The sequence below is a fragment of the Pimephales promelas genome, chromosome 18 (assembly GCF_988280905.1).
Source record: "Pimephales promelas chromosome 18, fPimPro1.hap1.1, whole genome shotgun sequence".
Lineage (NCBI taxonomy): Eukaryota > Metazoa > Chordata > Actinopteri > Cypriniformes > Leuciscidae > Pimephales > Pimephales promelas.
Window position 1 is genome coordinate 19,098,982 of NC_142786.1, and position 25,226 is coordinate 19,124,207.

Consider the following 25,226-nt stretch of genomic DNA (forward strand, 5'->3'; position numbering starts at 1 on the left):
AATATAACACTAATACAGACACACACACACATGTGTGTGTGTATATATATATATATATATATATATATATATATATATATATATATATATATATTTGGCAGCCATGGAGTCAAAACGGTTGAGAACCATTGCCTTTATAACCTTAATCGTGAAGTTTTATTAACTGTTACAGTTTTATAAGGCAAAAACATGGACACACATATTGCATAGAGGTTCTCTAAACAAGTTTATTAAATGTTTTCACCACATATTTACAAACAAGTCGTTGACACCTGAATTGAAAGTCATCGGAATAAAGTCATTGGCAGCACAAATCTGTGAATCTTCCACAATGGCCATAATCCTCACCGCATGTGATGACTATACTGTATAGTTTGTATACTTTTCATGTGAAATCCACTTTATTTATTTGCTGTGGGAGATTCCAATGACATCTCATGATCTCTGATCTTTACACCTAGTGGCAGTTCTTCAGTAGATTGTCCAGTCCGGTCTTGCTGATAGTCCCGTACGCCTGAGAGTAACTGCCTAGTTTTGCACGAGGATCCCCGGCTGCGGAAACGTTGGCATTACTCTGGAAAACCTTCTTGCTGAACCTCGGAGGAAGCCTGGCTTCACGTGAATGCGAATTAGACCGCTGGTTCTGCAGAGTGAGATATTAGAATATCATTAAGCATTCTTTGAGACATAGCATGAAGTATTTTAGGGCAAAGCATTAGCATAACAAGAACGCATACACTAGACGTCCTGATGTGTGTCTGGATTGTCAACATGGCACTGCTTTCTGTGCTTGAAATCAGGGCTTGAAATTAACTTTTTCACTCACCGGCCAATTTGGCTACAAAATTTTAGTAGAAGTTACCTCTACTAGCCAAAAGTAAATTTTTTCAGATATTCAACATAAATGGTGAAACTAATATATTATATAGAATCATTACATGCAAAGTGAGATATTTCAAGCCTTTATTTGTCATCATTTCGATTATTATGCTTTAGCCAAATTCAAAATTAGAATATTGTGAAAAGGTTTTCATAAGCTGTAATCCATGGTCATCAAATTTTAACTAATAAAGGCTTGACATATCTCACACGTCTATTATAATATATTAGTTTCACCTTTTAAGTTTATTTACTGAAATAAATGAACTTTTGCACGATAATATATAATATATTACATATATATATATATATATATATATATATACACAGTATATACTGTATATAGACAGTATCTACTGTATATATATATATATATATATATATATATATATATATATATATATATTAAAATTTGGATTTCATTCATTTCTTCTTGAAACAAAATCTCTCGCCTTTCATCTGCATACTTTTCACCTAAAAAGTATTTTAGATGGACAGATCCATACAGCACAAAGAAAGAACATAAAAAAATTTGGATGTTGGAAAATAACAATGTCTTTTCTGTTCACCAAATACTTTTTAATCTTCGCTATTACTTCAATGCAAATGAAGAATTAAGTGTTGCGTAGTGACATGTTCAAGTAAGCCAGATATGAGCAGATTCTTCAATATGCTGTATTTAATATATCATGATAAATCACGAGTTTGTATTTGTGCTATATCTGCGCAGATTTGTCTTAAACGAACTTCTCCAGCAAAATTAGTAAATGAATAAACTGAAGAATAAACAGAGTGAATTAACTCGCCAAATTGGCTAGAGATTTGAGTTACACGTCACATTTTTTTTTTTACCTACATTTGGCGGGTTGGCGCATGTTAATTTCAAACGCTGCTTGTAACATACTCAGACTCAACCAATGACTTGTGTTGGCAGGTTCAAAGTTCCCAGGTCAGAGTAAACAAGAGTGTTTTTATGCAAACTGGAAAAATGGTGATTTTTCTCTCCTCACCAAGCGAGCAGAGGTGACGCATAACCCGGGGGACACAGACGGTTCATCCTTGCGAAGCAGGGGATTATTTTGCGGCTGTGCGAGAGTGAGAGAGAAAGAGTGTGTGCGTCCCACAGGGGCCGAACGACCTCGTTGCTCCACATCCTGATGGAGAGAATGAACAAATAAAAACATTTAAATGATGTTACCACCGTATAGCTAACCATTTACCGTCTTTTAATTATATTAAATGTATTAACAGTGCCCTACTATGGTATTTTACGTTTAGGAGTCTCCTATAACACCTTTACATGCTTCCAAGGTCAAAAACACTTTAATTTTCTCATAATAATCATTACAGCATCAGCTTCGATCAAGGATTCAGTCTCTCTAAACTCCGCCTCTCTGAGAGCTGCACTGCTCTGATTGGTCAGACCGCCCAGTCTGTTGTGTTTGATCAGAAACCAAACGCTCATTATCATATCTGAACCTCAGCTCTTGATCACAGTGATAACGATGGCATGGGTTTCACCGTATCAATCTCATCAAAGTGGATTTGCTTTGACAGCATTTTCTCAACACGAACCAAACTCTCCCAGTCTCAGATACTCTACAGTGTTTGAGGGCGGGGCTAAGAGAGCCAATCAACACCAGAGGCTGCCATTATGCCAATTTGTAACATTGTTACGTAGATATGTTACAGAAGTGAGACTGGAATTCCTGACGACTCTTTTCAGGCAGTTCACAATTACTTCTTTCTTTTAGGAGACAAACTTTGCAGACATTTTACACGCACAATCAGCTCTGTTACACACTGCATGACAGGTCATATCCTAAAAAGCATAATAGGGGCATTTTAAGTGCTAAACAGCTCTTATCTAAAACGAATATGTGAGAGGGGTGGGACGCACCACAGACCCGTCCGTTCCATCTGTGTGCGGGACAACACCGGTCTCCTGACTCCTCCTGCCGAACCGCTGAGGAGGAGACGGGTACTGGGGCGGCTTCACCGAACCATCTGGAAAATAAATGCATAATGTCTTTTAGGGCTATCCAATGAGTAATATACTACCTTAACAAAGTTTGGGAGTAGGTAAGATATTTTTGAAAGTTTACCTTCTGCTCAAACATAAAAAAAACAATATGTTATTATAATACAAAATAACTTTTTTCTATGTGAATATATTTTAAAATGTAATTTATTCCTGTGATCAAAGCTGAATTTCCACCATCATTACTCCAGTCTTCAGTGTCACATGATCCTTCAGAAATCACTCTAATATGATAATCTGATGCTCAGTAAGCATTTATGATTATGGTAGCACTTCACAATAAGGTTCATTTGTTAACATTATTAAAATATTAACTAACCATGAGCAATATATTTGTTACGGTATTTGTTCATCTTTGGTAATGTTAGTAAATAAAAATGCAGCTGTTCAGTGTTTGTTCATGTTAGTTTCGCTGTGTATTAACTAATGTTAACAAGATTTTAGTAAATGTTAAAATTAACATTAACCCAGATTTATAAATGCTGTATAAGTGCAGTTCATTATTAGTTCACGCTAATTAATGTAGTTAACAAATGGGACCTTATTGTAACCTTATTTTAAAGTGTTAACATGATTATTATCATTGTCAAAAATAGTTTTTTGAGGAAAACGTGACATTTTTTTAGGATTCTTTGTAAAGTTCAAAAGAACATCATTTATTTGAAATAGAAATATATAATATCATATAAATATCATGTTCGTGTATATTCTATAACATCATGAAACCATGACCTTCATTGACCGAAGCTACAGTATATGTGTGCTGCACATAATGGTGTGTATAGGGCCGCATTTACATTACATGGTTCAAGTGACCCAATTCTGTTCTGCCAATAATTTTTCTCCCATGGTCGGAAATGACCCACAAACATATAAGAAGGAAAAAAATATACTCAGATCAGTTTCTCATTCATATGTGGAAATAAATCTGATATTAATCGGTTACATTCATTTGCATCTGCCATGTAAGTGGGCGGATCGAATATTCTCGTCAGCGCGAGTCGTACGTCATTAAAAGGCCCTTATGAGACCAATGTTTTGCTGACCATTAAAGATGGTGCGGAAAGCAAAATGTTGTTATCATTTCATCTGTGTCGTTCCTTTTCAACCTAAGCTTTACCAGGTCAGTACGTTTACCTTGGGTTGTTTATTAGATATCAGATATGGGTCACTGTCAGATGGTCTTCAAAAAAATCAGATATAGTCAAGATATCGAAGACCTGAAGTGTAAATGCGGCCTAAGTGTATTCAATGAGTGTGAGTGTAAAACAGCACTCACTAGGCAAGTGTGTGATAGGGTTATAGCAGGGTTTTCCTGCACTGGGGCTCAGTGTCGGGCTGGTGCCGTCGTGTATTCGCTCAGGCCGACTGACAGGTTTGGCAACGGCTGCTCCAGGTCCATTACGGCTCTTCTTATCACTGGGAGATTTCCTTTCAGGATCTCCATCTACACAACCCTTGCCATCTCCATCTCTTCTGTCCACTCCACTGTCCTCATCCACTTCTGCAGTCTTCTCCTCTAATTTCTGCCTGAAATGAGGTTGTTTTTGCATATGCCGACTGGCTCTTTTCTCCAGGATCATCTTTTACAGAAAAAAAAGTCATTTTTAAGCATTTGCTATTATATTATGGAGTCAAGTTTAGTATGGAGTACCACAAAGCTCAGTACTAGGAACGCTCCTTTTCTACCTGTAGGATTTTCTAATATTTAATAATTTTTAAAGGCTGCATTTATTTGATAAAACACAGTAAAATCAGTTATACACTTTACAATGGCTGTTTTCTATGTGAATATATAGTAAAGTGTAATTATATCATGTGATCAAAGCTGATTTTCAGCATCATTAGTCTTCTGTGTCACATGATCCTCCAGAAATCACTCTAATATGATGATTTGATGATCAAGAAACATTATGATTATTCAGTGTTGAAAACTGTACCTATTATATTTTTGTGGAAACATGCTTTTTTCAGTATTCTTTGATAAAGAGAAAGATCAAAAGAACAACATTTGAAATAGAAAACTTTTGTAACATTACAAATGTCACACAAAAAACTGTCACTGTGACACAGCATTTGTTAACATAACACAGAAATCACATGACTGTGTGCACTCACAACATTATGACTGCTCTTGAGGAAAAAGGTCAACATAAATCTGTGAAAACTGAGGAAATGATGAATGAAAAGTTTCCACTCACCTCATAGAGTTTGTTTCTGTACTGAGTAACAGAGAGTTGGATGTCATCGTCCACCGGCAGAATGACATCACAGACCAAACGAGGCTCTCTGGCTGGGTTGTGAAATCTTGCATAGAAAATGGAAAGAAGATCTTTTATTATTCAATTATCTATTTACTAATTCATTTTCTTGTTAATACTCCTTTAATAATAATAAAACTCAAACCATTAATCAATATCATGGCCAAAATGAAATACTAATTATACTTCTGTAATGAGATACACTCAGTAAATGTCAATAAATAAATAAGTTTGTATTTTAGGTGGAGTAGTTTTCATATACTGTATATGTGCCATGACATGCACATCAAAAAATGAACCACCACTATTAGAATTAAGAATAACATTAAATGATTAAAAATAAATATAAAAATTGCCCAAAAAATGCCTCAATACTGCAAGTCAGTAATTGGTTAAAATCAACAAATCGTAATTTCTGGTTAACATTAATTAACAGCCATTCAACAATAGCAATCATATTTTGAGTTCATTAATATTATTAAGGAAGTAAACACAGTCAATTTTGATTTCATGTTGCCATACAGTAGTGGTCAAAAGTGAGGATATATATATGAGGTTATTTGTTTTTAATGACCCTACAAGTTTGATTAAACCATCAAAATATTACGCCATTTTATATATATAAAATTATAAACAAAAAAATTGAATTGAAAAACAAAAAGCAGACAGGAAAAAGCATGCATTGGCAGTTATTAATAATTAATTGGTTCTCTTTTGTTTTTACATAATGTTCATAATTTCTTTGACAGCCTGGACAAAAATTATATCACACAATTTGGCATTTTTCATTGCGTTATTATCATCAAAAATGAAACAATTGACTCCCAGCACAACTACGAAATATGAAACACATTTATAATAACATTTGTTTAAAGGGTGAGGATGCCAATTTTCTTCGGCTGGATATCATTTTCGGCCACTGGAGTACAGTATATTATTTACAATAGGGATGCACCAATATGAAAATTTTGGCCTATACCGATAACCGATAATTCTTTATATTTGAAAGCCGATAACCGATTATTTGAGGATAAATCTAAATCCAAATTTTTATATAATTTTGAAAGCCTGATTACAAAAACAAAAGCCATATCCAAACACACTATTATAATGTTTTCAGTTGACAGATGTATTTTTTACAGATTTACTGTATTTTCCTTTTTGAAGTGATTCCAGTCGTATTTAAAGCATTTCAAAAGCATCATGTTGAACAGTGTGAATCTAAAGAGTCTCAGCTGAAAGAAATAATACATTATTTATAGGCTTTAATATGTCAGCTAAATTTTGCTATCAGGCTGATAACGATAACATTAAAATAAAAATATATATCGGCCGATACCGATATGTTGCCCATATATTGTGCATCCCTGAATTACAAACATTAAATAAGACACTAAAGAAAGCATAACATACTTGGACACATAAGGGTGCTGAAGGGCTTCCTCTGCACTGAGTCTCTTGTCTGGATTGAACACCAGCAGACGCTGCACTAAATCAAGGGCGTCAGGTGGAACTGAAGCTGGCAGAACCTCGACTAATGGCACCTGTGGTCTAAACACACATCCAACATGATATGGATCATGATCAAACATGATTATTAAATATTATGTCAGCAGAGTCATCATTCAAGTTCAGCTAAACAACCATTCATAGAGTGAATTATGTGAAACATTAACATAACATACCTAAGCAGCATTCTCTGAATAACAGAAGGCCCATACTCTGATCTGATGGCCAACACATCTGCAAAAATAAAAAATAAATCGCACATAGGAATATTAGTGAAGGCTTGTGTGCTTTAAGTAACTCTGAACACATTTGTGGCTAGTTGTTTTGGTTGTTGTCTGTAAGAACAAGCCTCATGTGAGACACGAACCAACCCTCTGTTGAAGGATGTGGAATCACGCTCAGGATTTTTTCGATTTGATTAATGGTAGACGTCCCAGGGAAGAGCGGCTTGCCCAGGAGCATCTCTCCCAGAATGCAACCTATACTCCACATGTCCACACCTTTTGTGTACCTGCAGGAAATAAAGGACTCATTATCATAATATTTTATTTATTATGATTAATACATTATAAGAAGTTATGTTATGCTCTTTTACAAAGTGTTCTTTTTCATAGGTTCACTCAACGCTGCGGAAAGCGCAGTGGTATATTCTCTGAATGTGCCGATTGTCTGAAGCTCTATAGAATCACGCTAATTCATTGGCTGATGGCGCTCTCGCAATCTGGCTCCGCCCCGACGCATCCACGTCGCATTCAACGCGCGCGCGCCATCCTCTCCTCAGATTTCTTTGCCTTCACGAAGCGGTGACATCGCCCTTTGCTCTCGATTTTTCTAAGCCTATAAACGGATTAAAAAAACTTTTGTGGATTTTAAAGTCCCCGTGAACCGGAAGTTGCAAACGATTTTTCTCCAGTGCTGTGACATCCGCTCTTTCTCTCCCTCCCTCCCCCGAGCACGCACATGACATGCCAGTCGAGTTCACTCACGATTATTTATGCACCAGCCCGGGAGCATGCTTTTACCGATGACATTATCTCGCCTAGCGGCTACCGCGGCCTACTCAGAGCTGGTGGACGTACTTTCGCGGACTTGCTGAGAAACTCGCCATCGACTGGCCTGACGAGCCCCGCGAGTCTCAGTCATCGAAGCTCGACGAGAGATTTCTCAGTGGCCCTAATTCTTGGCCACAACGAAGAAAACTGCCATTTTTCAACGATCTGCATCAAGAGATTTCCAGATCCTGGAAGCAGCCTTTCTCTGCGCGTCTCACTAATGCGGCAGCTGCTGATTTTACCAACCTAGTAGGTTCTGTGGAACAGGGCTACTCCGCCATTCCAGCGGTTGAGGATACTGTACTTTGGCCAGCCATCCTTCTCCGTTGTCGGTGCCATCTTGGAAGTCACGTCCCCTCCTTCCCTTTAAAGCATGTAGGACTTCTTCCTCTCTTATTGGAAAATCCTACATGGCGGCTGGAGAGGCAGGCATGATCCTTCACACGATGGCCATTCTTCAGGCCTACCAGGCCGATGTCTTAAAAGATATGGATGAGGGTAGTGGTGTGACTCCTGAAGCTGTGAAAGAGCTTCACAGGCCCAAGGATCTTGCCTTGAGTGCCACCAAACATACTACACGCGCGGTAGGCCGCTCTATGGCAGGTGCGGTTGCTGAGGAAAGCCACTTATGGCTTAACCTCACTGAAATCCGCGACAAGGAGAGGTTTTCCTCCTTGACGCCCCTATCTCCCAGTTGGGGCTGTTTGGCGTTTGGAGAGGCAGTCAACACAGTGGTTGAGAAATTCCGTGCCTCCAAGTCTCAATCGGACATGTTTAAACAGTTCATGCCCAGGAGGGTTAGGGAATCCTCCGTTCCCTCCCCTGCCCGACCTAGATTCTATGGGGCTTCAGACAATCGGCACATTCAGAGAATATCCCACTGCGCTTTCCGCAGCGTCTTGTTCCCTATTCAGAGAACACAGGTTACGCAAGTAACCAGAGACATTTTCAGGCTCTACTAGAACAGGTGTTCCTGCTTGAATGTTGATTATTTTACTCATATTCTCCATTGTTGCGGATCCTCACATCCCAGTCTGTCAGTAACACTGTTTACTTCCTGTCTCTATGAAGCCCCTCCTTCTGAAAGCACACTGTGCTCTCATTGGTCGGCTGGACCAGTGTGTTGTGATTGGTCGAGCGCTTCGAGTGTGTTTGAGAAATGTCCCGCCCCTTTTACCATAACCACCAGGTTAACACACTACTAACTAACTCAATCGCACCCGCCCCTTTATTCTGCGCATAAATTATTATAATGAGGAATATTGTGACATGTTCGTTCCCAGGAGAAACTCAAGACTACAATGGAGGCGTTTCAGGAGTTCAGAAACACTGACACTGATATAGAGAAGAACTGGAGCTTAGCAGAGCTTTTTCATCCTCGAACAGCAACATTACACACTAAATAAAGATGGAAAAAAGCATTATAGGTCCTCTTTTAAAGGCCACGCACCTATTAGATCCCAGGAGAATTTCGGGAGCTCTGTACCATCGTGTCGCCACATACTCTGTCAAGGCAGGATTCACCGCATCCTCTTGGATCTGGTACAGGGATCTTGCCAAGCCAAAGTCGCACAGCTTCACAAAGCAATCTGAGTCTAGTAAGATGTTGGATGGCTTTAAGAAATAGAAATACAGAAATAACTTAAATCAGATTCTGTCTGAACTAATTTTCAAAGCATGAATTAATATTAAAAGTCGAGTACCTTTTGGTCCCTGTGAATGACGTTGCCTGAATGAAGATATTTTGTTGCTTTAAGAAGCTGGTACATTACATAACGCTTATGAATGTCTTTTAATAGACTTCCTTTCTTTATTACTGCATGTAGGTCTGTGTCTGAAAAGAAAAGATTAGTTGGTGTGAATAAAGTATGAACAAAATCACCATTAATGTAATAATTACTAACTCTAAAGGCAAGAGCAATAACTTGGAAATATGAATATTGCCATAAAATATAGCCTTATTATTATTTATTACACAGTGTGAAGTGCAAAGATGCTCTCCTACCCATGAATTCAAACACGAGGTAAATGTCTTTGTCGTTTTGGGCTCTGATGACATTTAGTAATTTAATTATGTTAGGATGATCCCCAAACTCCTGCAAAAGAGAAAAGAGGACGGGGATTTGAAAACATTACACACAAAACTTACGTTTTTACAGTTATAACGTGTTTTAACAGTTTTATTCAGCCAAGACAAATTAAATTGATCAAAAGGGACAGTTAACATTTATGTTACAAAATATTTATATTTAAAAAAAAAAAAACAACAACAACTTGCTATTCATCAATGAAAAAAATGCATAACAGTTTCGACAAAAATCTGAACTTTTTATCATTGATAATAATCATAAATGTTTCTTGATCATCAGATCAAAATATTAGAGTGATTTGTGAAGGATCATGTGACACTGAAGACTGGAGTAATGATGATAAATTCAGCTTTGATCACAGGAATAAATTACACTTTACTATATATTCATATAGAAAACGTGTTTTACATTGTAATAACATTTCACTATTTTTACTGTATTTGTGATCAAATAAATGCAGCTTTGGTGAGCCGAAGAGACTAATTTTAAATTCACCGTAATTAAAATGAATTTGGATTCCTGGGTTTGGACATTTTCTTACCTGAAGGAGCATAATTTCTCTGAATGTTCTCTATGGGAAAACAGCAGAAAGAAATGTGAAATTTAACAATTTTTTAACAATTAATAACAAACTTACAGTACCTCCACTTATTCACACATAGAACAATTCTATAATAGTACTGTATATTATAGTACTGTCACAGTCTTCGTCTGCACTGTTCTGTCTGCGTCTCCTGCACTACATTTCCCAGGATCCTCTTGTCTCCATTCCAGAACTCACTCCCTCATCAGCCACCTGTTCCTCGTCTTGTTCATCTGTTTCACCTGTTTTCACCCCATTAGGCTTGATTCCTCTGTGTATTTAGTTCCCTCTGTTTCACTCTGTCTTGGTCGGTCAATGTTTGATGTTACCCAGTGGTTGCTCCTGTTTCCCTGTATCTTTGCCTGATATTTTGTAAGTAAAATTCATCTTCTTTTGAATCTGGACTCTGTCTTCCCTTCTGCCTGCACCACGCCGTGACAAGTACATGCTATGTGTTTTACTTGTCTCTAACCTGAGCATCTGTTCGATTCCTGAAGGCATCAAAGATTTTCTTCACAGCGACAATCTCTCCTGTTTTCCTGTCCACCGCCTTCCAAACTATTCCATATGCCTGTGAGAAACAGATTTAAAAGTACAGATTAAATTAACAACAATACAAAATTATAAATAAAAAGTACAACTGCAATTTCAGTTTATTTACTGGACTGACAGATGAGAGATTAAGCACAGTTTAGGACACCTGATGGACATTACATATGTAATGTAATTCAAATTCTGTTATTAATTATTCACCCTCATGTTTTTCCAAACCTTTAAGACACTCGTTCATCTCCGGAACACAAATGATGATCTTTTTGATGAAATCTGAAAGCTTTCCGTTTCTATATTGACAGCTACACAACCACTTTGATGCTACAAAAAGTTCATAATGGGATCATAAAACTAATCCATATGAATTGAGCGGTTCTGAAGAGACTTGATCGCTTTATATGATAATCAGATTTAATTAAGGCTTTTATTCGCATATAAACATTGATCAGAGAACATACAGAAGCTGAGAACGATTAACAAACGAGAATGAGAACAAACCCCTTGGTGAAGCTCAAGAGAGAATAAACCTCATTGGTTCTTGCTGAAGCTCAGACAAGCTGCGTAACATGAGAATGAACCTCATTGGTTCTTGCTGAAACACAAACTTGCCGCGTAACACGAGAATGAACCTCATTGGTTCTCTCTGAAGCTCAAACGTGCTGCGTAACATGATAATGAACCTCATTGGTTCTTGTAGAAGCTCAAACGTGCTGCGTAACACGAGAATGAACCTCATTGGTTCTTGCTGAAGCTCAAACTTGCCGCGTAACACGAGAATGAACCTGGTTATCTTTGAAGCTCAAACGTGCTGTGTAACATGATAATGAACCTCATTGGTTCTTCTAGAAGCTCAAACGTGCTACGTAACATGAGAATGAACCTCATTGGTTCTTGTAGAAGCTCAAACGTGCTGCGTAACACGAGAATGAACCTCATTGGTTCTTGCTGAAGCTCAAACTTGCCGCGTAACACGAGAATGAACCTCCTTGGTTATCTTTGAAGCTCAAACGTGCTGTGTAACATGATAATGAACCTCATTGGTTCTTCTAGAAGCTCAAACGTGCTACGTAACATGAGAATGAACCTCATTGGTTCTTGCTTAAGCTCAAACTTGCTGCGTAACACGACAATGAACCTCAATGGTTCTTGCTGAAGCTCAAACTTGCTGCATAACACGAGAATGAACCTTATTGGTTCTCTCTGAAGCTTAAACGTGCTGCGTGACATAAGAATGAACCTCATTGGTTCTCGTAGAAGCTCAAACCTGCTGCGTAACACGAGAATGAACCTCATTGGTTCTCTCTGAAGTCTGAAGCTCAAACGTGCTGCGTAACACGAGAATGAACCTCATTGGATTGAGGTTGAGCATTTTAAAGCAAAATGCTTGAGCTTTCAACACAACTGATGTGTGAGTTGATGAATGTTTATATGTGAATAAAAGCCTAAATATAATTTGTTCATCGTATAAAGCGATGGTAGTTGCGTAGCTGTCAATGAAGGGACAGAAAGCTCTCAGATTCCATCTAAAGTGAGAAATACTATAGAGTGATTAATTAATGACAGAAATTTCAGAAACTATTCCTTTAACTTCTTGAAAGTATAAACAGAAGAATCAGTCATCTGCTTTAGTACATCAATTCTTCCAAGCATAAGATCACAACACATTACAGAAACAATGGTCCAATTCTTAAAGGGTTAGTCCACCCAAAAATGAAAATTCTGTCAGTATTACTCACCTCATGTTGTTCCAAACCTCTGTGTTTATTTGTTCTGCTGAACACAAAGGAAGATATTTGGAAGAATGTTTTAATCAAACAGATCTCATGAGAACTGTTTGATTAAAACACTCTTCCAAATATCTTCCTTTGTGTTCAGCAGAACAAATAAACACAGAGGTTTGGAACAACATGAGGTGAGTACTGACAGAATTTTTGGGTGAACTAACCCTTTAAACACAATTTAAAAAACAACAGAAAATATCCTCCATAATCTGTCCGCTTATTTATTATATAGTCTTTATCGTGGCACTTTAAAACCACAGAATAGAAAACTTACCCCTTTTCCAAGTCTTCTCTTGATGTCATACTTCAAGCTAATGTGTTGTTCCACCTCAGTGATGTTCATCCCGACTTTTAACGTTACCTGTTTTACCACTTACGATGTCTCGATCATGGCAGGAATAAAATCCTGTCAGTAATGCAGGATTGCCCGAATATATTTAATAAATGAAAACTTTTCCTTGGTGATGTGCCGAATACAAAACATCTAAATACGCCTGCTAATCGTAATCACTATTGACAATACAAACATTTAAACGGAGTTACATAAACTCTAAACGCGACCTGTTGAAAATAACAGCAAGTGTTTACGTATGTCTTCACCATTAATATCTGCGGTCGCTTATAGAGAATCGATGGCCTGCTAAAAAAAATAACGTTAAGCATCACTTGGTTTTGTAATTGTTTGTCACCATAGAGACAAAACTATGCAAAGGACGCATTCTTAAAGGAGCCGCAGGTTTTCTGATCTTTGAGTTTGACAACACACCGGAAAAAACAGCTATACAGTATAGTTCAAAACATTGACTCTCAAGTCTTTATTTTCATTTTTCTCATGTTTTCTTAGTAAAATAAAATCCTTGGTTGCAGCATCATCTTGTGAGTTGGGATGAGAATCATTGAAAATCATGTTTTTTGTGATTTTATTGTTTCGTGATTGATGTTTTTATATTTTGCATTCTGCATGCATTTATTTTAATGATTGCTTGTCATATGCTCATTGTTTTACTGTACAGCACTTTGGTGCAACTAGGTTTTTAAATGTGCTATAGAAATAAATCAATAAAATAATACAATTTTGACTTAGCTTGTATACTGCACAAACATTTCAGAAAGCAAATCATTCTAAAGAGTGTTCATCACATATTTTAAAGTATACTAACAGCATAATAATACAAAAAAGGTCCTCATTAAGTTAAAATTTCAATCTGACAAAGAGCTTCATTATGTTGATTCTTGTGTCTATTTGTTAGTGATGTGTGAAACAATACTGTTTTTTTTTTCAGGATTCGCTGCCTTAACCAAATTAAATTACACCAAAATCAAGTTATGCCATCTTGATTTTTTTTAACGGAATGAAGACGAGGCTGTGAGGGATGGCCATATCTCTTCAATGGACTGTACTATTATTAAAATTTAAAGGTGTCTTTGGTTTGTTCTGCTTAAGAAACACTGCAAAAATTGTATTTTCAAGAGATTTCAGTAAACAAAAATAAAAGCTGTGGAAAATGATAGGTGATCAAGAGCTTAGATCGTCCAACCCAAGGAAAGGCTTCAATATGAGTATTTGTACACATAAACATCGCACACACAACTGGGCAAATTGTTTTTGAAAGTTATGTGGTTTATTTCAAAACTATTTTATTTACAATGGTCATTTAATAATAAATATGACGTATTACATAATGGTAAACTAGACCAACACCATGCCAAGGAAAGAGTACACCAAGTCCTTAATCAAGCTCTGTTATAAAAGTCAAGTTTATCAACCAAAAATGTTAGAGTACTGTAAATGAGTGCAATTAAAATCGTCTCATTTAAATACTTGAAAAAATATATTTGAACAGAAAGTAAACATGAAGTTGGGGAAACTATTACTCATTTAAAATAAAATGCAGTACTGAAAATCAAGTATCCGCATCAAACCTTGCTCTATAATATATTATGAGATCCATAAACTGTCATTTAACACATGTATTAATAGAGGCCAGCATATTTCCCCTTCCTATACTTCTAAGTATTCGCTATTGCCAGCCTAATGATTGGGTCATTCTAGAGAACACTTTCAGATGACCAATTGATCGAAGAAAAAAAGCTTTATATTAAAAAAACAACAACAACAAAAAAACACTACTTAGAAAGGGAACAAATCTGTGAACAATTCAGGTGAAATCGAAAAATGAGAATATCATGCAAGAGTTCATTTATTTCAGTAATTCAACTTAAAAGGTGCAACTAATATATTATATAGACTCATTACATGCAAAGTGAGATATTGTTATAATCATGATGATTATGGCTTAGCTTATGAAAACCCCAAATTCAAAATTAGAATATTGTGAAAAGGTTTTCATATCTGTTAGCCATAATCATCAAAATTATAACAAATAAAGGCTTGAAATATCTCATTTTGCACGTAATGAGTCTATATTAGTGTCACCTTTTAAGTTGAATTACTGAGATAAATGAACCTTTGCACCATATTCTAATTATAACCCTATTTGTATTAGTGACACACAACAGTACTCTAACTGGATTTGAGGTTCCTTCATTGAAATCTAAAGAACCTAATGTTTAAGAGACATAGAACAAACAGGGAAAAAGAAACAAAGGTTTGATAAAAAGCTGGTGAGGAGGAGATCAGAGACGGAGGGAGCGTTTAAGACGAGTGCAGGAAACGGTTGAAGGCGTTGTATGCGGACTCCAGGTCGAACAGCATCTGGCGAACCTGAGAGTCATCCAGCTCATCAGACGCAGACATGCTGCTCAGTGTGGTTAACCTGCGAGGAACGAGACAACAGGAGCTCATTTACATACGCAGTGACGTGCGCCAAAATTCAAAGATAAAAATAATAATAAACTTGTATTTTAACAGTTTATTCTTGTGATGTATATATGCAATATGTGTGTTATTCCAATTGTTTAGACGTTACGATGACAAATGTAGCAGTTACACATAATCAAATAAAAAACAAATGGTAGAATAAGCAGTGCTTTTACGCTCCATTAATTGCAGACGACAAGCGGAAAACCCATGTTGCGCATGCGTGCTTTAACATATACAGCAAAAAGCACAAATCTGCTGTGCCTTTAGACGTAAATATGCTACAAACTAAACATTTTACTTTTGCTGACTGACAAACGTAATTGGCCACTGTGCAACAATTAGGATTAAGGCCATGTTTACACAAAGCCGGGTATTTAGCAAAACGAATATTTTCCCCTTCTCCGTTTTCAAAAATAACATCGTTCACACACCCGCATAAATACGCCGTCGAGCACCATCATAACTATGCCAAACCTATTGGTGGCAGTGTAGGGAGAAGGATAAAGCCATGCAAGCCAATCAGAATCCTCAGAATCGACAAGAGAGAACCTAAAAAGCCGTTTCTCCCAGTTCACACGACAACACATAACCAGCGTTTTCAGAAATCTCCACTTTGGCCGGAGTTTTTAGAAATAATCTTTTTCTGTGATAAAAACAGGGTTTCCGTGTAAACGAGAGGCCAATCCACAGGAAAATATGTAAACGGGGCATAAGAATGAGTGTAGTTGTGCATGTATGTGTGAGTGTGTGTGTGTGAGAGAGAGAGAGACTGAGAGAACATGATATACATCCTGATCTGTACATTTCTTGTTATGCTGCGCTTATGCGTAACGTTTACTGTTATTACGTATTATTAGCCTAAACAATAAATCAGGTAATTTGGCTTTCATAACTCTTTGACATCACCGCACGTCACTGGTTAAATGTCTTTTTCTCTAAAATGAATCTCGGTTTACCAGAGGCTGACTTTGTCTTTGGCCTCAGAATCTGGAGGCATGTTGCTCATCCGGTTCATGGTCTCCATGAGCTCCCTCAGATCAGGCTGGATCTACAACACAATATTCTCTCTCATATAATCAAACTATAAAATCAGGAAAACTTATTTAGCTGACGTGGTCTGTGAAATGACTACCTCATCCATGGCACGAATCTCAAGTCGAAGTTTGTCCATCACTGTGATAAAAAGCTGCATGGAAGAAAACACAAAGGTTAATAAACATGGTATAGAAGCAGTTCTTGACAATTATTGCTAATCAATGCCAAGTATTTATTTCATGGACCACATAATCTACTGTGACGTTACATTTGGCATTATTTATTAAAGTCTGAGCAAATAAATCTACTTAAGGCAAGACACTACAGATTAAAATGTATTACAAGTTTTCTGTCATTTAATGTTCAAATACACAAATGAGGCATTACCTAATTAAATATGCACTAATTTGCATATATTGTTTTGGATAAAGTCAGGTTCAAAATTATTTTTTGATTGTGTTCACATATTAGGTGGGGGAAAAAATTCTACTTTTGTTATCCTATAAATCAGCATATACTGTCATAAATATAATTTCGGCATGTTTTTTGGAATAAAATGTCATATAAATCAGGCTAGGAATAACATATTTACAAATCCCTCAGTAAATGTGTTCATAACATAACTAGGTACAAGACTGGGACGTTTGGTGTGTATAGTGCTACTGAAGTGGAGATTTCAGACTTTCAGCCAATAAGATTGCGTATTTAGCTGATAAACAGGAAATGACCATATTTGGATCCGACAGTATAGTACACGAGAGAAAGAGCTTTGTGGGATGACGGTGCAGACAGCGATCACGGAGCAGCGGGATGATTTAGAACAACTTTTGATGAATTTATGAGAAATCTACACATGCAAACAGACAAAGTGTAGTAAAATAAAGACCTAAATGTGTATTTCAGACTTTTTTTTCACCACAAGTCTGAAAGAAGACATGTTATTGAAGAAATATCCCAAAATATCAACATTTACCAGTGAAAAAACAATGTTTTTGCCTGCCGTGTCTCGCCTTAATGCAGATACTGGAACAAGAGGAATCCTCTGTGCTCAATGGATGAACACTGGCTTTAACTCAACAAAAGCTATATTGATTTAAGGCTTCATTAAAAGTTCAAAACACATACAGAAACAATGTCTGCAATGCAGCGGTTCAGGTTGCCCTTGTCATCCTTAATGGTGATTGGTCGATCCTCCTTGATCCTCTCCATAGCCAGTGGACAGTCCAGCTGCCAGAGACACAAGAGAAAAAATATTTTAAAAAGCAAATTCTTGATGTACAGTCAAACCAAACCACCTTTAACATTTCTCACATTATCACAGTTTATTCACTATAGTAATAAAATGGTAATAAAATATGAGTTCTCAGATCAGTGGATATTTGAGTGGTTTTGTCCATCCTTCTGTTAGACTCTCACACATGAATTATGTTGAATATCTGTCAGATGATACATTTAAGCAATTAGAAAAAAAAAACTTCAGCAAAACATGATCAGGTCAAAGTGTCTGAGTCCCAAATTTTATATATATGTCACTGGTAGGCACTGTATGAAGAATATTTGGGTATAATATGTCACAGTTTACTTTATTTTGCTCTCCTCACTTACAGTAATGAACTTGTCCTGCACACACTAGTAAACAAATATCAAAAATGATATCTAGTGTGTGTATAACTTTTGGTTGGACTGTATATAGTGGTACTGGACCAATACATCACTAACCAAAGATACAAAAGAGACAAAGAATGTAGAGTTACTCATCAGTAAAATAAGCTATACCCTGTATTTCCGACAAAAGTCATCGATGGAGCCCACATCTGATCCCTGGACTTGTTTGAAAGCAGCCTTGTACTGGACAAGCAATCTTGAGCAAGCTCCTGTATATCTGCAAAAACAAAGAAAATATTAATTATATATGGACAAATAATGTGCCAATAAGGGTGGGGTCACTTTAGCTGAATTTCACAGGCAAATCGAAGAGTTTTAGAATATGATATGGCGTATCCTGGGTTTTTCCATTCTTGGTATTCATCCAGATAACTGGAATCATGGTATTGATAGACGTGTGTATTCTACATGACAAAAGGCTCATCGCCATTTATTGGAAAAAGACAGAAAGCCTAACTATAACTCGATAGTTAAAAGAAATATCGCCAAGCATTTCAATGGAGATGATAACCTATATACTTAAGGGTAAATAATAACATTTAAGAGGGTCTAGAGTCCCTTTTTATTATTTATTGAACGTGGGGATATTAACGATATAATAGAGGAACAAAAAAAAATGCTTGATTAAGTATTATATTCATATGAAAATATATTTTAATGTGCACTTAATTTACCCTTACCATATATCTGTTGCTATTATTGATTGGAATGTAGTGCTGGTTGGTTTGACCAAAAATTTATATCAAGGTTTTTTCAAAATTATGCCGGTTTATGGCGTTTTTATTTCATGCATAATCAGGTGTTCAAAGTATTTCTACTGGTTGAGAGAGGAAGTACTTCAGTAAATTTTACTGTCATTAGTGAATATTGTAGAATAATTCCACACTAGTAATACAGGTTTGCATGGCCCTAGAAAATGATGCTGTTTACAAATAAGAGCCAATCATGACACTTATGAAGTGAGGACTCAGAATGCAAAGACAATTGCAGTCAAAATACAGAACTTTTACTATTCAAATTTCACAATTATTTTTTTTATATATATATATATATATAAATCAATACAAAAAGTAGAATAAACCTCCAAACAACAGACCTGTCTCCTCTTTTTGTTCTTCTTTGTCATGTTCATCTAGTTCTGCAACTAGTAAAGTAATTGTTGTGTTGTATGTTGTGTAATTAAATACATCGGTATGGCGTATATTAAAAATGAATATCATAATGAACATATTCACAGGTTTTCGGGAAAGAACAGGTATATACGCCACAACTATTGTTATGTATTGTTAACTCTAACTTCTAAAGTAAATACTGTATTATCCAATGTTGGTTTGTGCTATTGCACTTTTCATGTAATATGAGCCCCGGTGCTTGTTTGTTTTTGTGTTTTTGTACAGTATATGTGATTGACACATTGTTGTTTAATTGTTCAAGAAAATGTAATAAAAACACCATTTAAAAAGAAGAGGATAAAAGGACCATTGTCTCTTGCAAATAGAATAGCGATGTATAAACCAATCAGCTTTCTGTTGAATCTGTGAAGAAATATTTTGCATGGATTCCTATTGAAACGTGTTAGTTCCGTGCAATTTGTTGAGCTCTACTGGCTGAGTTTCGTGCCATTATGTGAAGGCTGATCGTGACAAATAAAATAGTATTTGGTAATGTCCCAAATTTTTTGTCATGCGTGTCTTATTACTGAGGTAAAGGACACACATAATATCTACACTCGGGGCAGCATATCAGACCCATGTCCTTATACATTTAAGACAATGTTAGGGAAAGGAACATTTGCCTATATAGGGACAGTTCAAAGGAACAAGTTAGACCAGCAAATTAAAGTCAATTTGCATGACATTTTGCACAAACAAAAACTCACTCGTTTGGAGTCACACAGTCCTTAATATAGGCTTTTTCCAGGGCCTGGAGGGTTTTGACCACAGCAAACAACTCTGCCATGTTGTCATACCTTTCAAAACGAAATAAAATCGACGTTAAATGCAACCCGAACACATAACCAGTATCCGACATTGTCTTTACGCTAGTCAGACAAATAAATAAAGCAGCTCAAAATAGACCGAGCTGAACAATATGATGTCAGTTAACTTACTTTTCCCTTTCTCTGGCATTTTTGTACAATTTCACCTCCTGTAACAGACAAATACAGTCATTTAAAGAAACAAAAATGACAGTGAGTGCATTATTACAATAAAAATAGTGCACCGTCTAACGTTTTACCTCATACAGTTCTTGCTTGTTGGCAGGTGCTGGTTAAGTTAACGCAGAAAGGAAAAACAGAGATATGAAATCCTGATAATATGTGAAAATATGATAGAATGAGATGCTTAGATTGATTTTTTTTTTCCTGTCTCACCTCCTCCCATCATTCCAGAAGCAGGTATTCCGTGAAACATGATGAGCTACAAAACAATTAAGAAACAATCAACTTTATGATTTTGTTTTAGCAACGAGCCAGTACTTTTGTATAAGCAAAAATAAGCAGTGATGTCAAAACTGATCTGATCGAAAACACAGGAAATACAATTCAAACTTATAGACAGACAGACAACATGTGACTAAATAGATTTTAGACCTCAAACGAGGTGACGCAAGGTAAATGGTGAATTGAGTTCATTATACAAGAACAGCTGTTTTTGTTTTGTTTGTTTCCTGAGCGATGCTAAGTTAGCTCAGGTAACTAGCTGCGATTTAGCTTTCATTCCGCTCTAAGTGTAAACAACACGTTGCTGTCTTTCACTAATTCGCATCTTATATAGGTAGATAGGGTTAATATGATTATGAAATTACGTATAATTTAAATATTAAAAGAGTTTTAACCCAAAAAACACACCAGGAAGATAAAAGTATTCGCTCACCCTTTTATTGACGTCACCACTATTGCAAACTGACGTGACGTCGCTGAATGATATCGTAACATCCTGTTTTAGTTTATTTATTCATTACAACAATATTCGTATGCAAATAATATATTTTATATTTAATCTGAACACTAAAGTGATAGGAATAATTATTTATTAAATTTGACATTCAAAGAAAACTAACGTGTATGCGTAAGTTCCAGCATGGTGAGGGTTGCCAAGTCCTTCTAATATTTCCACACTGCTAAATAAACAGTGTTTTATTGACACCGTGATGAAAGACAACTACTTTTTAGAATAAAAACGGCTTTATATAGTATATAAGTAATATATTAGCTTACATTATCGAAAGACAATCATCTTTATCATTATTATAACTAGTGCTATTAATACAAATTAAATGTATGCGCGAGAATACTTGGCAACCCGAATTCTCTTTGAATCAATACGCGCGCGGGAAGGACTGCTTGCAGTACAGAGAGTCTCGAGGAGTTATATATAAAAAGTAACTAAAATACGACGTCCTAAACATTATCAAGAATTGCCTGTTTATTATGAGATTGTAAGCGAATACTATGTTCCACATATAGCCCGCGTCTGCTTATTTGAGTGCGTGAGAGATTGTAAACACAGAATGAAATCCAGCAAGAGCACTAAACCGAAGCTTGCCAAAGAAGAAGAGTGTGGAATATGGCTCGACACTAAAGAGTTAAAGGAGAAGAAACAACAGGTAACACAACAGGTACAACAGTTAAATATATGCTAGTATACCAGGTTTAACTTGTTGCAGTTGTATTTGAGGTATATTCGCCTTGTCTCCCCCAGTTGAGGCCGAAATCCAGACTGGTGTTCAGTTCACTGGCTCTGAGTTTCACTCAGACGAAACTCCACATGCCCGTCACGAGACAGAGCGTTATATCATCCTTCTTTACTCACACACACACAGGTGAGACACGTTATACAACTCTAATACACTATTAGTTTAGGTTTGTGTGTGAGTGTGTTGTTGTTTTTTTTGTATAAGTGTAAGCGTGTGTGTGTGTGTGAGAGAGAGAGAGAGAGTAAGTGTTCAGTTTGTGGAAGTGTAAGGAATGTGTGTTCAGTTTGTGTGTTCAGTGTGTGTGTGTGTGTGTGTTTGTGAGTGTTCAGTTTGTGTGTGTGTGTGTGTGAGAGAGAGAGAGAGAGAGAGAGAGAGTGTGTGTTCAGTTTGTGTAAGTGTAAGGATATAGGTGTGTGTTCAGGTTGTGTGAGTAAGTGTTAAGTTTGTGTAAGTGTAAGGATGTGGGTGTGTGTTCAGTTTGTGTGTGTGTGTGTGTGTGTGTGTGATTGAGTGTTCAGTTCGAGTGTTCAGTTCGAGTGTTCAGTGTGTGTGTGTGTGTGTGTGTGTGTGTGTGTGTGTGTGTGTGTGTGTGTGTGCATGTGCATGTGTGAGTGAGTGTTCAGTGTGTGTGTGAGTGAGTGAGTGTTCAGTTTGTATAAGTGTAAGGATCAGTGTGTGTGCTCAGTTTGTGTGGGTGTGTGTTTTCACTTTTTTGTCTGTGTGTGTGTTCGGTTTGTGAGTGTGTATGTGTACACCAGGGTTATTATAGTAAACTGAAACTTTTTAGTTAAAAAAAAATTGTTGCATGAAGTTAAATAATAATGACTTGTTTTATTTCAGCTAGCTTCTGCTTTCATTTAAAATTCAAAAAATGAAATTTAGTGTAATGAAATTTGTGTACTAAAACAACTAAAAGTAAAAAATGAACAAATATATATATATATACAAATAAAAAACATCTTTAATGTGATGATAAAAAGTTTAAGCTGAATTCTCATCTTCTGACTGGTGTTTCTGTGCTCAGACCCGAACCGAAGTGCGACACACACCGGGAACAAACGCAAACATGACATGACCTCGGACTCAACCCGTCCAACATCTGAGCTGGACCTGCAGAACTGGGACGGAGATTGTGAAGGGTCATCAGACAAGGACCAAAAAGAGCAGCGTTTCTTCCATTTGATTGGCGGAGAAGAGTCGGAGGCCGAGGAACCGCCTGAAAAAAGAAGACATGTTGCCCATTATACACAAGAACATGACCAAAGTTTGTTAAAGACTCAAGAACATCAGAATAAAGAAGAGAATCCAAATAAAAGGGTTCCTGAAACGCAGCCTTTCTTCCATGGAGGTCAGAAAGCCACAGTTAAGGGGCGTGTCTTAACCTCTCGACCTGTCAATCAAACCCACGAGAGGCGGAGTGCTAGAGCGTCACCCTTGAAGCGGATGGGGAAGGAGAACGCCCGGCCCCACTCCAGTCCGGCCAAGAAGAGATACACACTCCCGTCCCCTGAGAAGTGTGTGAGCGCAGGGGAAACTGTTGATTTGCTGTTCACTCAGGACTCAGAGGGCTTGTGTGTAATCGCCCATCGAGACCAGCACTCACTGAAGGAGCGCACACACACATCTGAGGACATGAGCGACGGGTGTAGTGTGTGTGCTTCAGTTAAAGAGGAGGATGATGATGATGAGGAGGAGGAGGAGGTGCTGTTCACTCAGGACTCAGAAGGAAACATGGTCATCAAGCATTAAATACGTGTGTGTGTGCGCGTGTGTGTGCTTTTGTTGAAGAGGAGGTGCTGTTCATTTAGGACTCATTAAACACATGTGTGTGTGTGCGTGCTTCAGTAAAAGATGAGGAGGAGGTGCTGTTCACTCAGGACTCATTAAACGTGTGTGTGTGTACGCTTCAGTAAAAGAAGGAGGAATCAGATGTTTTTCTCTCAGGACTCAAGCATTAAACACATGAGAATTACCACAAAACAGGAGTTTAAATGCTGGATTTTTTATATTTAATATTTTTTTATATTACAACATTGTGTTTTTTTTTTTTTTTTTTGTATAGTTAACTCGGGTTTGTGTGAGTTAGAGTGTGTATGTGTGTGTTCAGTATGTGTTAGTAGAGAGAGTGAGTGTGTGTGTTCAGTATGTATGAGTAAAGAGTGTGTGTATGTGTTCAGTTTGTGTGAGTTAGATTTAAGAGTGTGTGTGTGTATGAGTAAAGAGTGTGTGTTCAGTTAGTGTGTGTGTGTTCAGTTTGCTTGTGTGAGTAACACTTTAGATGACTAGCCAAAATAAAATGAGTAAAACAAATATATTATCAATGTTATTTAGAAGCTCTTGTGTTTTAAGTCATTCAGTGCGAAACACAAACAATGAAATGTCTTGAATGAAATGCTAATAAAGCCCAGATGATGTAGTATTGTGTAATGGCGCCTGTTTGCCAGCAGATGGCGGAGTGTGTTTACGGTGTTGATGAATTATAAACTACAGAATCCCACTATATTTTAAATGGTGTGTCACATTAATAAACATAAGCTCTATCACTGTAAGCTAGTTTATGTTTTATATTTCCAGCATGGAGGAGGCGAATACTTCACATTCTGTTCCTGTTTGCCAAGTTGAAGTTTCCTTAATGTCAGGAATGCTGACACATTCACTTTATTCATGCATTCATAATTAATGCCAAATTTGATGATCTCATTCGAAGGTTATATTTGTTTAAAATTTGTGTAAAAGTCCATTTATACTGTGTGAGGAAAAATATGAAGAAATTAAACAATTGTCTTTTATAGTGTGCTTGTGCTAAACAGCTTCATATTTTTTTTCACAAAACTTTTATTTTGCCATACTGATAAAAAAAATAGTCCTGTCAATGCAATACAATAATCAGAAATTTATCAAAAATCATGATTTCTGATTTCATGAATCTTTAGAAAGGTAATATCAAGTTTGCTGAATGTAAGCAAATTATTACTCTAAAAACATTCGTTTTTAAATCGAGTCTTAAAACCTTTTATTTCAGGATTGTTTTTAATTGACTTGTTTTATTTTGTTTATTTTTCTCTATTTTGTGTTTTAATTAATATTGCGCTTTCTTGTGTCGTAGCGCTTTGAGAATGCAGTTTTAAAGGCGCTATACAAAATAATGTTTTTATTATTATTACTAATATCTGCAGAATTTAACATTGACCGCTTTAAAAACACATTTTGTGTCCCGGACCCCATTTTTAAAACATTTACTCCAGAACAACTAAA

General features: G+C 36.6%; 3 protein-coding genes and 1 pseudogene across 7 annotated transcripts; 1 reads left to right on the forward strand and 3 right to left on the reverse strand.

The window, feature by feature from the left end:
* Positions 1-202: 202 nt before the first annotated feature.
* Positions 203-13,397, reverse strand: mapk15 (mitogen-activated protein kinase 15). The gene is made up of 14 exons (XM_039681089.2): positions 13,023-13,397; positions 10,888-10,986; positions 10,374-10,403; positions 9,748-9,838; positions 9,446-9,576; positions 9,193-9,356; positions 7,062-7,201; positions 6,867-6,924; positions 6,595-6,732; positions 5,122-5,227; positions 4,200-4,503; positions 2,780-2,886; positions 1,890-2,033; positions 203-643 (listed from the first exon to the last, which is right to left on the reverse strand). Exons 1-14 carry the CDS (start codon positions 13,089-13,091, stop codon positions 458-460), a joined length of 1,767 nt encoding a protein of 588 aa, XP_039537023.2. The 5' UTR covers positions 13,092-13,397; the 3' UTR covers positions 203-457.
* LOC148970978 (uncharacterized) lies at positions 11,479-12,318 on the reverse strand (annotated as a pseudogene).
* Positions 13,398-14,829: 1,432 nt separating the features above from the next.
* On the reverse strand, positions 14,830-21,944 carry vps28 (VPS28 subunit of ESCRT-I). Of its 3 annotated transcripts, none has more exons than XM_089122965.1 (10): positions 21,923-21,944; positions 20,647-20,692; positions 20,511-20,539; positions 20,383-20,420; positions 20,152-20,241; positions 18,384-18,489; positions 17,733-17,834; positions 16,705-16,758; positions 16,529-16,620; positions 14,830-15,525 (listed from the first exon to the last, which is right to left on the reverse strand). In XM_089122965.1, exons 2-10 carry the CDS (start codon positions 20,684-20,686, stop codon positions 15,405-15,407), a joined length of 672 nt encoding a protein of 223 aa, XP_088979091.1. In that variant the 5' UTR covers positions 20,687-20,692; positions 21,923-21,944; the 3' UTR covers positions 14,830-15,404. The 3 variants fall into 3 exon arrangements, with proteins under 3 accessions (XP_088979091.1, XP_039537024.2, XP_039537025.2); XM_039681090.2 differs by lacking the exon at positions 21,923-21,944 and adding an exon at positions 21,149-21,180; XM_039681091.2 differs by lacking the exon at positions 21,923-21,944 and adding an exon at positions 21,124-21,144.
* Positions 21,565-23,861, forward strand: aunip (aurora kinase A and ninein interacting protein). Of its 3 annotated transcripts, XM_089122963.1 has the most exons (4): positions 21,565-21,656; positions 21,742-21,893; positions 21,977-22,097; positions 22,996-23,861. In XM_089122963.1, exons 2-4 carry the CDS (start codon positions 21,786-21,788, stop codon positions 23,718-23,720), a joined length of 954 nt encoding a protein of 317 aa, XP_088979089.1. In that variant the 5' UTR covers positions 21,565-21,656; positions 21,742-21,785; the 3' UTR covers positions 23,721-23,861. The 3 variants fall into 3 exon arrangements, with proteins under 3 accessions (XP_088979089.1, XP_088979090.1, XP_039536531.2); XM_089122964.1 differs by having other exon boundaries at positions 21,596-21,881; XM_039680597.2 differs by having other exon boundaries at positions 21,639-21,893.
* The last annotated feature ends 1,365 nt before the right edge of the window (positions 23,862-25,226 follow it).